The sequence below is a fragment of the Triturus cristatus genome, chromosome 3_1 (genome assembly GCF_964204655.1).
Source record: "Triturus cristatus chromosome 3_1, aTriCri1.1, whole genome shotgun sequence".
NCBI classification, from domain to species: domain Eukaryota; kingdom Metazoa; phylum Chordata; class Amphibia; order Caudata; family Salamandridae; genus Triturus; species Triturus cristatus.
In genome coordinates, this window is record NC_140583.1 from 856,584,104 (window position 1) to 856,599,694 (window position 15,591).

Consider the following 15,591-nt stretch of genomic DNA (forward strand, 5'->3'; position numbering starts at 1 on the left):
ACAGAGTTAGGATTTCCCGTACCGGTTTGTTACCTATGTTTGTGGAAAATCTAAAACTGCCCTTGCATGATCACAAAAATTTCAATAGGTCAATATGTGCGCCCAAAGGACCATTACTATTAAAAAGAATTCCCAAATAAGTGAAGGATGTTACTCTGTTAATTTGTGCACCTCCCCCATGATGTTGCCTGTTCTTCACTCTACTTTTCCCACATGTCATGAAGAAAGTTTTGCTAAGGTTCAACTGTAAATCTTTTTCTGTCATGAATTGTGTGAATTTTTCTATTAAACAATGTAGACCATTCGCAGTCCTCGACAACAGGACCATGTCGTCTGCATATAGGAGTACTGGGGTAGCAAGTGTGACAACTCTGGGGGCATCAACACTTGAGTTTTGTAAGAATAGATCAACATTGTTAATATATAAGGAGAATAAAAGGGGCGCTAAAACACATCCTTGTCGTATCCCCCGAGTTACCCTAAAATTGGGGGGTACATTCGCCTTTTAAGCCAAACCGTACTCTAGAAGTTAAGAAGGTGTAAATCTGCGATAAATAAATAATATTATCATTTGGAGCACCCAACCCCCCCCCCCCCCCAGTGTTTGCCATAATTTGGCATGGTTAACCAGTTCGAAGGCACTGGTAAGGTCGACAAAGCAGAGGTGTGGCTGTCCTTCCTTGGCTAGGGTGTATTTCTATATTAATAGCTCAAGGTTTATGCATTGTTCCACCGTCCCAATACCCCTTCTAAATCCATACTGAGCCTCAGTTACCCAGCTTTCCAGTCTTCCCAACATGATTCTGCCCATCAGTTTGGATGTAGAATCAAGAAGGGATATGGGGCGGTAGCACTTAGCCTTCCCTCTGTTGCCTTTTTAAAAAATAGGTACTATTAAGCTTTCTACCCACGTTGCTGGTAACACTCCTCCTATAGTGGCATTAAAACACTTAATAAAATCGGTGACCAAAAATCTATGTTATGTTTAAAAACATCGATAGGTACCCCGTCTGGACCTGCAGCTTTATCACTTGCACTTTTATTTAAGGCGTTTTTAATTTTGTCCAAAGTGATTGGTACTATCTTAACAGTTTCCAATAAGATAAGATTACTTTTACCATTTTTCGTGACAATCACGTCGTCCGGATTAAAAATACGCTCAAAGTGCATTGTCCATTCATCAGGTGGGACTAGGGTATCTATTTTTGCCACTGTTGTATCCTTAAAAAAAGAGTGAGCTATCGTTGTCCAAAATAAAACTGGATCACCTGTCTCTGCAGCTTGAATCAATTTTTCCCATGCCTTCTCTCAGATTTCTATTTTCCTTACATTTAGGGTATATTTATAATTTTTCCTTAAGGAGCTAATCCTTTCACTATCCCTGGGTCTTGCTTTTAGGGCTGTTTGTAGTTCCCTATTTATCTTTGAACACTCCTGATCGAACCATCTGGGAATGTGGTCACTGTTTTTCTCATTTTTAATTTTTAAATCACCAGCAATTTCAGTTGTAATATTGTAAAAAGCACTTACGATATCTGCGTTTAAGGAAGAACTATCTAAGGAGGTGTTAATGTATTTTTGTTTTTCCCTATTACATTTTCCATAAATGTAGTTGGGTTCATGCCTGACCATTTAATAGAAACTCCATTACTACCTTGTGTATTAATGTCTAAGTCAGCTGCCTTTCCCCTTTCTTGCTGAGGCAAGCTTAGCTTCAAGATTAAAATTAGTGGGTGGTGGTCACTAAACAGGCTTGCATGAATGAAATTTGGCAGTTCATTCTATGACCCCACCTGAGACTGGAGATTCGGCAATGGGACGTAATTAGCACAGAGGAAGCATTGCAAAATCAGAGACAGGTCACAAAAGGTTTGTATGAAATCATTGACCACTTTGTCATCTTTCACTTAGACTATCAGGCCCAAAATAATTCATGCAGACATATACATCTGACATTCTTACTAATAACCATTTATATGTAGCAAGATTTGAAAAACCAAAAACCTACCTTCAAATCAAATTTTATCTCCTATGCACTTCTAATACAACAACAAGCTGTAGGAAGTTGGCTTTATATACTGTACTAAAACGAAGTACACCGTGCAGAAAGTCCAGTGGATCCCCAAATGGTATACAGAGGTAAAGGCAGATCATTTTAATGCTCTTTTTGTGCTAGTGTGGGCAAGCAGTTAGGCTTATCAGAGAGAAGAGCTAAGCATTTGTTGTACTCACAGTGGAAATAAATGAGACGCACACTCAAGAATAAATCCAAGATCAATTTATAAAAATAGTACACATTTTATATAATTTTTAGACCAAGAACACAGTTCGAAGGTAAGTGCTTACGGAGTTACGATTTTGCAAAGTTTGGAAAATGTATCATTTTGTGCGCAACTACGCACCATTGAAAGCAATGGGGAAGAAGAAGAAATGCATATAAAATCTGCCAATGCTTTAATGAAGTTCACCTTCTCATTTTAGGTCAATGTCAGGACCAGGTCCAAAGTTGCAGCAGGAGAAGTTTAGGAGCATCCCGGTTTAGCCGGGAGCAGAGTGCTGAGGGTCTTGGAAGTTGATAGGCAAAGACGAAAACGGCCACTTGAAAATACACTGCACAGGAGAACTTACTGGTAAGTCAGATGGGACTCCTTGGAGGGAGGAGGTTGCAAGGGCCTGGGGGCCATGGGTTCACAGCTGGTTCATCGTTACTGGGGCCGGGTGCAGAGTAGATTGGTCATCTGGGCATCGTGGGTCCTGAGGTCCACGCGATCAGGAACTGGCAACTTGGAGAGGCGTTCTCGGGACAGTTGGGCCACTCAGGAAGTGGGTATCAGGGGTCATGTAGTCCCTCGATGAGTGCTTGTTCTGGAGTCATTGGATTCCGGAGTGGACTTCATCTCGGTGCTTGCTGTTGGGGGCCCAGTACCCCGGGTAATGGTATGCCGTGGCTTCGGTAGGGCCTGGTGTCTCCAAACTTGGTGAGGAGACAAATCTGACCCTCCGGAGCTGTTATACCTTTTCTTGATTCAGTGCTATATATAGGTCGCCAGGGAGCAGCTAGTCGACAAATCGGACTTCACGGGCTTGGTCCCTGCGTTCTGCAAGGGAGTGATACCTTCACTCCAAGGGAGCTTCTTGGTGATTTATTGGAGGCTAGAGGAGAACTGGGGTTCTTGGAGCTCTCACAGTTGCAGGACAAGACAGCATACCACGATTGCCGAGTCTTCCACGCAACAGGCAGGGGTTGGCTCCAATTTCTTCTGCAGAAGGGCGTCAGTCTTCGGGCAGCGGCTCTTCCTTGTCCTTTTCCTTCTCTTGTCAATCGAATCTGATGTTCAGGGCTTGGGGTGCCACCTAAATACTAAATTTAGGGGCGTTACAAGGGGAGACAGGTAGTAGCAAATGGGCTACCTACATTTAGGGTGCCTACACCCTCTGGTGACCACTTCCTGTGGGAAGGGGCATTACATTAGCCCTGATAGGTTGTTTCTCCACCATCCCAAGATGGTGGAAGTTCAGGAGAGGGGTTCGCCTCGCCTTCCCTCCTCCTAATCTAACTAATTTTACTGCCTTTCCTACCGCCAAAAGTTGAGCAGGAAAGGGGGCTTGGCCTCCCCTACTATCAGGAGGTTCCTGGGTTGGATTTCAAAGGCAGCATCACCTTTGAAGCTTCCTTCCCAGGAAGGCCATCCTGTCCTGGAGGAGGAATGAAGCACCTCCACCTGGACCCGGTTTGTCTCTGTCCTCTGAGAGCGTTAGCTCCCACACCATGAGGTCAGAAACATGTCTGGTGGTGGTAGACTGGTGAAGACAAGTCAGAGACAACACCAGTGCTTGGTAGGTTTTCAAGGGACCCTCTAAAAGTGTCTCCTGTGTGAATTTATAAATACATCCACCAATTGCATCAGTGAGGATTTATTAATTCAAGTACCCATGCCCTAGATACCAAGTGTACCATTTACTAGGGACTTACAGGGGTAGCTGAAGTTGGGCAAATCATGGTACAGTGTATAGGAAAGAGATCTGGCACTGGGAACCTGGTTAACAGGGACCCAGGACACTTACGGTTTGAAATAACATCAGGCATCACACAAAAAGTGGGGGCTAACCATGTCAAAAGAGGCACTTTCCTAAACAAGTTGATAGTCTTTATTTCCTGGACGGCATCGAGGTGTTAGGCTCCAACTAGCTTCCATGAAGAATGAGGCTTGATCAAAAGGAGTGCTCATGGCTCTTTAAGTGAGGCATTTGTGTTGGACCCAGCTCAAACGGATTTAAAAGGCTTCCCTCACGCCCTACATGTTGCTCCCCTGAATGCAGAGCACACAAAGTCTGGGCACCAACAATTGTGACAAGGTGTCAGCAAATTGCTGGGGGACACAGCCAACACCTTTTACTGGGGCTGCCTGAATTCATGATCTGACTGAAAAACGGCTGATCGATCTGAGAAATGGCTCGATCCCCCCACTTTTTCAGCACTGCTATTATTTCTGAAGATGAAATTATGGTTGACAGAAATACTGAGCCAATGATTATGGTAACAATAATCAGAGCTGATTGTTAAATTAAAGTATGCTGCCAATGAAGAAAATTGTCCTATTTTCTCTTCACAATGATTTTCTTTCAAATATGCATTTTGTACTGTGAATTGCCCTTACAAGCTCGATTTAGTGTAGAATCTTCCCCAGCCCTGGATCATGTAAATGAACTACGCCACACATGGAGCTTATTCATAAATGTCTTTATTCTCCTACATACAATCATGCACTGCACGATAGCGTCATACTTCCGCCTACCACACCTTAACACCTGTCAGTGTATTACATATTTCCTGTATAGAGTCCAGAACTGCATGGGTCCTAACGCATCAATACACTACATCTTCCCCTTTGTTAAATAGAAAGTGGCAGACATCATTAAGAGATCACATCCCCTCAATTAGTCGGTGAGGTGCTCTCACTTATCTGCTGGCTCGGGTGACCTGTGATGAACAAAGTCCACCCTGATTGAGTACCGGCAGTACAGACTCAGACGATCACGAGACTTGTGAGCTGGGTCGCCTCACATATAGTCTCAGGATTTGAGAACTGTTGTGGTAGGTGTTTAAAGTGTGATGTGTCCTGTGTGATGTACTATCCAGGACGATGTGCTGTCACAATGTGTCCTTTGCGCGTTATAACAAATGGAGTGTCCATTTTCCATTTCTGTTTAACCAAAACCCATTCTCCTTTCTTAAAGACTGGTTCCTGGGCATGCCAGCACTTATAGGCATATGTTTTACAGTAGCAGCTGCTCCTGGGCAGTAGTGGGGGGCAGAGAGAGAGGGGTGTTAAAAAAAGGAAATAAAAGAAAAGGGGCAAAGAAAAAAAAACACTTTCCTTCCCGGCATCTGCTTTCCTTCGTCCTCATCCTCTTTAGGCTGACAAACCAGGAAGTACCCAGGATCCCGACTCCCCTGACCAATCACAACGCTGCAGTGCAGTGTTGTGATTGGTCTGAGTGCCGTGGTTCAGCTCTCAGCCAGGGAATGGGATGCTGGGCGTGTTTTCCATCAGACTGTACAACACATGAGACGGCTGGCCAAACACTCATGCGCTCTTAGGAGAGTGCCATCACTCCTTCCCCGGCTCTGCGGGACGCGCAGCCCCGCCCTGCCAACACCGGCTTTAAACAGCCACTATTTCCAAGGCATGAGCAGGAAGGTCAGACATTGTCACTAGGTGCTGCGTCAACTTGGGAGACAAGCAGTTACAAATGTGACAGGTCTTCAGCTCATTTTCGACTCGCTCATCAAGCCGAGGGAACCACACTCAAACTCTTAGAGCTCTCTTGGTGGCTACAATACCACAGTGGCCTTCATAAGCCAGTTTGATTGCTTGGTGTCTTAGGCTCTCAGGTATGATGATTCTCTAGCCTTTCAATATTATGCCTTCTTGAGTGACTGCTAGCTCATCTTGTACATTCTTGAAGTTTTGGAAGGCAACATCATTGGCAAGGGATCGAGTGCTCTTTCTCCAGAATTGTGTTGTAATGAGGTCTTTGATGATAAGCACGTTGTTGTCTGTAATGGTGGCAGCAATGATTTTTTCCACAGACAGAGCCACTGGAGTGATGGGCCTAACAATAAAATTGAGATATTCTTCAGCAGCCTTTGATTTTGAGCTGTATCAATGTAGCAGCACTCGTGAAAAGTTGTCTGCAGGTTTTTGATCCTTCCCTGGCTTGTGTATGATCTCATAGTCATACTCTTGCAGTCTCAACCTCCACCTCTCAAAGCGAGGAGGCATCTTGACCTTTGGGTGTCCAAAAATAGAAAGCAATGCCTGGTGGTCTGTTATGACATTAAATCATTTTCCATAGAGAAATACATGAAAATGTTTGCAGGCCCACACTACAGCCAGACTTTCCTTCTCTGGCTGAGAATAGGCACGTTCTGTCATGGCCGGACTGGCCAGCCGGGCAAGCGGGCAAACCCCCGGGAGGCTGGATCCTTAGAGGCCGGTTTTGGTCCCCAGGAGACTGGTTTCACTCGACGGAAGGTGTGATGAGTTATGCAGCCCTGCAGCAACTTGCAATGTTGCCAGTTTGAGATTTTTTTGGAGCTGGTTTTAGGGTGAATGCGCACGTCATGCGCATGTCTGTACTTCCGACCCAATAACTGCCACTTTGGCGCCTGCACACTTTAACAGATCGCGCACATCAGACATCAGAAAAGAGGTCAGAGAAGCGGATGAAGGAGTTAAAACTGTCCAAGTCATGCACTCCCAGAGCATGCTATTACTATAAGTCGCTTGGCTACCGAAACAGACACTCTGGGTATGCTGCATGGGTACCTACATACACATCGCCCTCACGGTTATTACAAACTTTGAGCGGGGCTCACAGTATGTATCCGCAAGTGTTTTTCTTGATAGAAGCAGCAGGCATTATATTGGATTATATTGGGTTGAAGTGTATTTCCCTTTATTTTTGGAGAGACGCATTTCTCTTCTCTGCGTCTTTTAGGTGCAGGCAGCTTTGTTTAATTCACCAGCGTGTGTGAACGTATGACAGCAACTGTAAAGGAAAACATTTTGCTTAGATTTGGAACAACGGGCTTTAGAGAGAAATATTTGCATGTGTTGTAAAATTTGTCTTTAGCTTGTGCTCCTTCTGCCGAGCCGAGATTTGATACTGAATGAGTCTCTTCATTGTGGAACCTGTAGCCTTGTTAATCCATAAAACACCCATACTTCAGGTCCCAGAATGCAATGTAAAATTGTGGCCTGAAGCAGAGAGTTATGCAAGTCTCTGAAAAACAAACATTGCAGCTATGTGCAATGTGTGTACCTGATGATTTGTTGTCTATTCTGGAGAAAATAATTGTAGATAATAATCATCCTGCTTGGATTTGGAGTAGCAGGATTTAGAGAAGTACTGTGAGGGGAGGACTCACTTGGTGTAAATAGGGGCTGAATTTATCATTTTTGCAAGAGCTGCTTGAAGTTCCCAGTCTGGCCCTGCATTCTGTTTCAGATAGGCTTCGACTAGCGTAAGCCACAATGTGGCTCCGAGCATCTGAATGGGTGTTGTAGTGAGCAAGGATTCCCCCCAGCCCGGCGGGCTTGCATTTACTGTGATCTCAGTATGTAACTTGGAGTCAAAATAGGCTATTTCACTGGCATTCTCAATCATATTCTTTATGTCATTGAGACTTTGGTCAAATTCATGACACCACAGGAATGGGACTTTTCGCTCTGTCAGGTTTCTCAAGAGAGTATTCACTGTAGGAAAGTTGCGAATGCATTTTGAGCAATAATTGGCCAAGCCTAAAAACGATTGCAGCATGGTAACATCTTGGGGGGGGGGGGGGGCAAGTGAATTACAGTGCTTGCACCTTGTCTGGGTCTGGAGTCCTTCCCCCATCAGGGAATATGCGCCCAAAAAAATTGAGTTTGGTTTTGTGAAATTCACGAGTGAGACCTGCATCAGCAAGTAGCTGCCACACTTGGATAAGGGCCTGGTCGTGTCTTTCTGTGCGCTCCCAAAAACCTGTATCTTATCACTGTAAATGAAAGCATGTGTAACAGGTTGAATCACTCGGTGAATAACATCCTGAAATATCTCAGCAACCAAAGACACTTCAAAACTCAGTCTTTTGTATCTGACCAAACCAACACGAGTCGAAAAAATAACAGTGTACCTACAATTCTCTTCTAGCTCAGATTGATGTCATCCTTTATTCAAGTCAAGACGGTAAAATACTTTGGCTTTGTTCAATTGCATGATAATGTCCACTATGTGAGGGCCAGGGTGTCTCTCCCTTTCATTTGCCTTATGTGCCTGGCACATATTAACACAAATGCACACTGCTCCATTACTGTCCTTTTTGGTACTACAACTCTGGGAGAAACCCATGGCACAGGGCCAAAGGAGCGTCCTACGCTGTCATGTTTTAGCAGTGTTTTTAACTTTTTCTCTACAGCTTTTTGTCAAAGGAAAGCAATTCTACAGTGGCGCTGGGCAACAGTTAATGCGAAACAGTTAAAATGCAGCTGCACTTTCATGTTCTTTAGTCGTCCTAAGCCATGAAACAACAACGTGAACTAGTTCACGATTTCAGACTGAACACGGATGTTGTGATTGAGGGATTTCAATCCCAGTAGTTTTTTACTCGAAACACTCCTTTGAAGACCAAATTAAGAAAACTGCAGGAAACCGTTTTGACACCCTAACGACTTTGAGGAGAATTCTTGACCTAATTCTTACTAAGTCTCAGAAAACCATAGTTCATGCACTCATTAATTCCCAACTAGACTATGGGAATGTGCTAGGGGCTTCTAAAGTGAATCTCCAAATTTTGCAACAAGTCCAAAATGCGGCAGCAAGACTGATTCTAAATCTTCCAAAAAGATCATCAGTGTTTGGTGCTCTTGACCAGCTACACTGGCTTCCTTTGCCGAAAAGAATCGGTTTCAAAGCTCTAAGCATTTATCATCGCATACTAAATAAACAAGGTTCCAGCTATCTTCACTCTCTGGTTCAATTTTGCACACCTAACCGGAACCTCAGATCCTCAGATGCAAAGCTGGCAACTATCTCCAAGATCAGGCTAGCAATAATGGGAGCAAGATCTTTTGCTTATGTAGATGCTAAATTATGAAATTCTCTTATGCGTTCCCTCAGAGATTCTCCCTATGAAAGTAACTTTAGTAAGAAATTGAAAACCCGGCTGTTCAGTAACCATATTCAATTCTAATCTGGTCCTGATACTCTTTTTGCACCGATCCCTCCTTTCGGTGATCCTTTGGTCCAGGGCGGGAACACACCGACTTGGTGCAACCACATGCTCTACAAATGATATTATTATTATTATATCAGCAGTGGTGGCAAAGCTGAGCAAACATGCACTTGACTCAGTTCCTTGTAGAACATGAATAGTGGCTTGCACTGACATCATTTTGTGCCGTATGGTCGCTGTGAATGACCCTTGACTTTGTAACAGTTTGGAAGCAGCCCAAGTATACACTTTCTTCTCTCACAGGTTGAGTCTTGGCATAGGGGACAGGCAGTTAAACTTTTCCTTTGGCATATTAATCGATGCACCACTGTCTATAATGAAGGTCACTGGGTAAACATTTTCATTCAATGTGATTTTAGGACAGTGTACAAATTAAGTTTTTTAATTTGTTTGGTGCGTTTTCTTTGACCTTCTTTCTTCTTTCAAGGCAACTAACCCCACATGTGCATGCCATCCTTCGGTAGACATCATCAGCGCACATCCGTCGTATTCATTGGTGCTTGATAACAACATTGAAGAACCTTTGTACGATGAATTTGATGATGATCAACTTTTCTTGGTTTATACTTGTTGTAGCTGATGTTGTTTTTTTGCTTTGTGGGCATGGCTGGAGTGCTTCTGGAACGTTCTGAAGTCCATCTTTTTTTTCTGCCAAAGCGCACTTGATTTCTCTTTGGCTCGGCACATTGTTATAAAATGGTTTTCTTTCCCAAAGCCTTTGCAAACTTGTCTGATGGTGGGACATTTACCTTCATGGAGAAATGAAAATCCACATTGGAAGCATAGCTTTGTTTTCTTTGAAAATCTGTCAACTTACATGCATCTGTTTTGTGCTTATGTTTGCTTTTCATGGTCAGCGCTGATTAATGATGCACCATTCCTGCTTCCATGTCAGTAGCTTGTGGTTCTGCTCATTCTTCTACTCTTGAAGTCATCAGCATTTTCTCTAGACTGAGTGTGTCTCTCAACATGCGTCTTCTAAAGGAATCAGAGAGGCAACCATTGATGATTCTGAGACGCATGGCTTTTTCATCATTAAAGTCACAGAACTTACAGTGTTTGATAAGTGTGTCAAGTCTTTCAACAAACTCATCCATCGTCCAGCTTTTTGTCGTGCTAGTTTGAAGATGTAAGTTTAATAGTCGACGTTCGGCATCGGATTGAACTTGGCTTCCTACACCTTTATCTGTCAGTATGATATTGCATAAGTTTGTGAGATTTTCTTTAGTACATTTTCACTTTCTCACCTGCAAGGTTTTTCAAATATCTAATGATTTTCTTGTCATCTTCTTCTAGTGCATCTATGAAGTCATTGAACATTCCAATCCATGCAGCCCACCTCGCGCCGATGTCCAGTCTCTTAGCCATGTCGAATGGCGGTGGTGGTTTCAGAAACACAGCAGCATGTCCAGGGTGCAGAACAGCATCTTTGCCAACAATCTCACTGGTTGATTTCTTGGTGTGTGTTTTGAACATGCTTGTCTGAAGGGCCTTCAATCCCTTTTGTGGCGTGTACATGCTGGAGCATGGCTTTGATTAAACATGTACCAGTTGCAGACTGCTTTGCATCAATTTGAGGCACACATGGCAAGCACAAGCAGTTTGCTTTCCTATACCGCTGCAAACTCTCAGGGAGAGCAGTCTTATTCTTCTCTGGCATGTATCCACTACTCGTTGCCAGTAGTAGCATGTTACCCATCCCAGGAACATGTTAATGAACTATGGCACAAATGGAGCTGATTCACAGACATCTCTATTCCCCCACATGCAATCACGCACTGCACGATAACGTCATACTTCTGCTAACCACACCTTAACACCTCCCAGCGTATTGCTTAATTCCTCTTTAGAGTCCGCCCAGAACCGCAGGGGTCAAGCGTGTACTTCATCAATACACTACCCCAAGAAATCCATATTTGGGATTAAGAGAGCATAGTAAATGTGCACCTAACCAGCCACACCTCAATTATAAAATGCCACAATTGAATGCTTTGCTGAACATCAGGTAGCATTCCTGTTTTTCGTGGGTCTCTGTTTTTTTAATTCTTGTTTTCCTCCCATGTTCTTGTGAGTAGATGGAGTCTGGCCTACTGTTCTATTAATTTTTAGGTAACTTTTTAAATATTACGCCTGCTATTGCAGACACTTAACATTTTGCGAAGGGGTTCCAGACTCCTCCAGATATACCTTCCTTTTCAACTTTCTGGTTCAATTGGGCGTTCATTTTTGCTGACTGGCGATGAAATGGTTGTGACTCTTCCCTTGTTATATTAACAGCTTTGACTGCCATCTGGTAGCATCACTCTGACCTCCATTACACCCTGGGCAGCAGTGCAAACCATTAGACAGAATGTTTTTTTTGTTGTTCTATTTTTCTCATATCTTTTTTCTACTCAGTGCAGCTTCCTTTCCCAAACCTTATTTGTTTCTGTGCTATTTGGGTTGTTTTTTTCAGTTTCAATAAACAGGACAAAAAAAACAGTAAAAAAAAAAAAAAAGACGCTGAATGTGATAGCTTATATCTCATTTTCAAGTGGAAAAACTTGGAATAGGAAGTATTAACCACGTCCAGTAATTATTCACAATGAATGGAGGTGCACTGAACATAGAAAAGAAGTCCAAAAGTGTTTCTTTGTTTCTTTGTTTAATGTTTATTTTAGATAGATACACAACCGCAGCCAACGCGTTTCGTTCCTTAAAGACAAAAATTTTTTAACGGAACTTCTTCAGGGCTCAAAGTGACAGCAAGTTAATCACAAGCTTCGAATCGGTCGGCGATTCGGGATGGGAGCAGATAACGCTTATCAAGGTGTCTGACTAATACTTCGTTGACAATAGACCGAGCATCTATTCATGATGTCTATGATAATACTTCTCACAAATTGAATAGAAGCAACAGTACAGATTCTCAGTAAGAATCTTTGCAATTCACCACCCCAATGGATCCTCGCATCTCTATTTTCAACTACTGGTCCTTTAGATTTATCTAAGCCCCCAGCGACGAATTTGGAATACCTTCTGAATTTTTGGATAAGTTCCTTTATCAAGGGGAATACACTGCTCATTTCGTATTCTTCGCTCTCGGAATATTAAGCTTGTGATTAACTTGCTGTCACTTTGAGCCCTGAAGAAGTTCCGTTAAAAATTTTTTGTCTTTAAGGAACGAAACGCGTTGGCTGCGGTTGTGTATCTATCTAAAATAAACATTAAACAAAGAAACAAAGAAACACTTTTGGACTTCTTTTCTATGTTCAGTGCACCTCCATTCATTGTGAATTGTTTGTCAGAATTTCTCTTTTTCTGAGGCACCACTAGGTGAATGGTGCTGGAGTCTCTGTGCACTAACAGCCGGATAAGGCAATAGCATTACTAGAAGTGAAGTGCTACCATTTAAGTCCGTCACCTTTGTTAGTTTTGATATTATCACGTCCAGTAATTACCTCAACCATGGGTAAAGTTCTGATTAGTAACTAGTATTCTTCTTTACTTGAACACTCGACTTCCGTGTCCCAACCCTTATGTGTGAGGCAAGTCTCTCAGTAGGAGACAGGCAATCCAAGTGTTCCTTTAAAAGAACATTTTTAAACTCCTCTTATGCTACAGTCTACACGATATGGCTCACCACAAAAACGTATTGAATGTTTTTCCGTGCTAAGACGGCTGCAAATGTTGGTCATTCTCAAGCCCCGTTAGACAAAATGCCAACATTTCAGGCTTTCGCACCACATTTCCTCATGGGATGGTGGCCATGAATTCAATGGTGAGTATGCAATCTGACTGTTACACAAACCATGCGATGAGTCAATTTTATTTTCAAGGCTTGTTAAAAGGGCACTGGTTTGCACAACAAACCATAACGTTTGCTTGGCAACAGCCATAGCAATGGCTGGGATGCAGTTCGGCATCTTTCTTAGGTGCTTAACTGAGCCACAAAAGTCCGTGCAGAATTCGGGTATATCTATAAAATCTGCTGTATGCCGATCCTAAAATACACAAAGATATCCGAAATATATCTCAAAAAGAATAGCATTGAGGTCAAATAAATCAGTCTATTTGTAAATTATATAAAACTTGTAATCATGCTCAATTCTTTTGAATTCCTGATGTTTCCATATTACTAAAGCATTTTGGTACGTTCCTAAATGTTCATTTATTGCTGACAACATCTCATGAACTCATCCAATTGTTCACCTCCTTGGGCAAGTCACCTCTCAGTTAGGAAACATCCCTAGTGTATATGAATTCCAGGCAAGAAATTATATGGTTAAATATGGATAGTCTGGCTCAAATAAAGTTTTACTTTATAAATAATTGGGTAACATATTTGCAGCTGTGCGAAATTTGTGAGCATGTCCCGTTCTTAATTAACTTTGAAAAAGCGAAGATTGTGAAAGTGCCTAGTGGAGTGTAGCAGTCGAACCTGGATGCATTTTAATCTCAGAAAGAATTAAGACCATTTGATGAAAAGGTACAAGTGCATTCGTTCCAGGAACAAACCTACTCAAAGAGGGTGAAACTGTAAGTCCTCCTAAATGCTTCCCAGCAACTTGTGCTCTCTGACATACTTAGTTGGTTTTAGTGCACTGTACCTCATCACACTGTGAGATTGCAATGTCTGTAGATACACCATTTGCATGGCTGGGTTGGTCATTATTCTGTTGGGTATTTCACCAGAGGGCTGGAACCATTGGGGGCCATTTTGTGAAGGCTAAGGACTGCAGCTTGTGCCTCTGTCAAGCTCCCTGAGGTTAATTGCATTAGGGACATCTGTGACTTCAGGAGAGAAGTTAGGGCCCCATTACGATGGCAGGCGGAGAAACCATCACAGAAAACGGGACCGACTGCCAGAGGCGCGGCCGTCCCATGGGGGCAACGGGTTTGCGACCGCTACCCTGGCGGTCGCATCCTCCATCTTTTGCATTGCGGCGGGCAGTGCTGTGAGCAGCACCCTCCACAATGTAAAAGTGGCAGGTCGTGCATTGACATGCACAACGGTGCCTTCCACCGTGTGCATGCCAATGTAGGGGGGTACAATGGGTACCCAAGTGCACCCCCACACCCCCAACATCCCGGGGCCCCACAACGGGCCCCCAAAGCAAAAGACCACATGCCTGTCCATGGCGGCATCTCCACCATGGAAAGGCATTCACCGCCAGACATCTTGATGTGGATGGCGGTGTCCACCATATGAGGCCTGAGTTCCGCCCGGCAGGCACGGTAAAGCAGAGGACGGTCTATCCGTCCACCGCTGTCACCCCCCATCACATTACAATGTGGTGGGGGTAAATGGAAGGCGGGTGGGGAAAGATGTCGGGCGGATCGCCACTGCCGGTCGGGCGGTGGCGATCTGCCCGACATCATAATGGACTCCTTAGTGAGGGAGGAATTAGAAAGGAAAGAGATAAAGAAGGAGAGAGACAGAGACAGAGAATACCTCGATGGAAAGAGAGAAAGAGAAGTGCAAATGAAGCAGGCTGATTTGAAAATTTTTACCTGGTCTTGTTGTGTTTCTCAGACTGGCCATCTGTTCCGAAACTATCGAGATGCTCCTGCCTTTACATTTCTGCTAATCAGGGCTAACAGGTTTTAGAGTTGGAGGGTTCTCTAAATTTGTATATACCCCACAAAACATATTTTTACATTGCTAATATTTTTAAAAAAACTAGGAAACAAAATAAATATTGCAATGCATCAATACCTGTTGCTTCATTTAAACTGGTTTCAAGTCGCATAGTTTCTAAAAAGTGCTCTAAAAGCTTCTCTGGCGTTCCAGACATCACAGTATATCTAGGGAGGGGAAAGAAAATGCACAATTTAATTTAAGAAAAAAAAAAAATTACTTAACAGAACACAAATAATACAATAAGGAAAATTCTACATTTGGTTTATTCCCAGAGAAAGTAAAACATTGAGGTCTAGCTCAGATGTTTATGTAAGAATTATCCGAGAAACAGCCTTTATAATGAGGTGTTTACCACTACTTACCTTTACCACGAATTGTTTACCACATATGTTTTTAAAATGCAACAGCTTATGCTTTTACCATGCATTTAAGGTAAGTTCAGGGTGTGGGGGGTCTCCCCTCACAAATACATTGTTTATGTATATAATTATATATAATTATATACATAAACAATGCGTGGTAAAGGCATATGTTGTGAAAGCATATGCAATCTAAAAATGTGTGGGGTATAAATGCGTGTTAAAGGCATTTAGAGTATTTCCCTGCGTTGTTCCGTCATACAACCAAATTATCCCCGCTTTCTTTACACAAATTAAGAAGTTTCCTCATAATATTTTTACAGTTTTAT

The 15,591-nt window shown here is 42.9% G+C and overlaps 1 protein-coding gene across 3 annotated transcripts in view; it reads right to left on the minus strand.

Annotated features, from left to right (window-relative positions):
- The window catches only part of RAPGEF4 (Rap guanine nucleotide exchange factor 4), a 1,002,526-nt gene that overhangs the window by 250,646 nt on the left and 736,289 nt on the right, over positions 1-15,591 (minus strand). For all 3 annotated transcript variants that reach the window (XM_085645283.1, XM_085645282.1, XM_085645284.1), the window contains one exon: positions 14,979-15,067. In XM_085645283.1, coding sequence (XP_085501409.1) covers positions 14,979-15,067 — 89 coding nt within the window. The remainder of the gene's footprint in view (positions 1-14,978; positions 15,068-15,591) is intronic.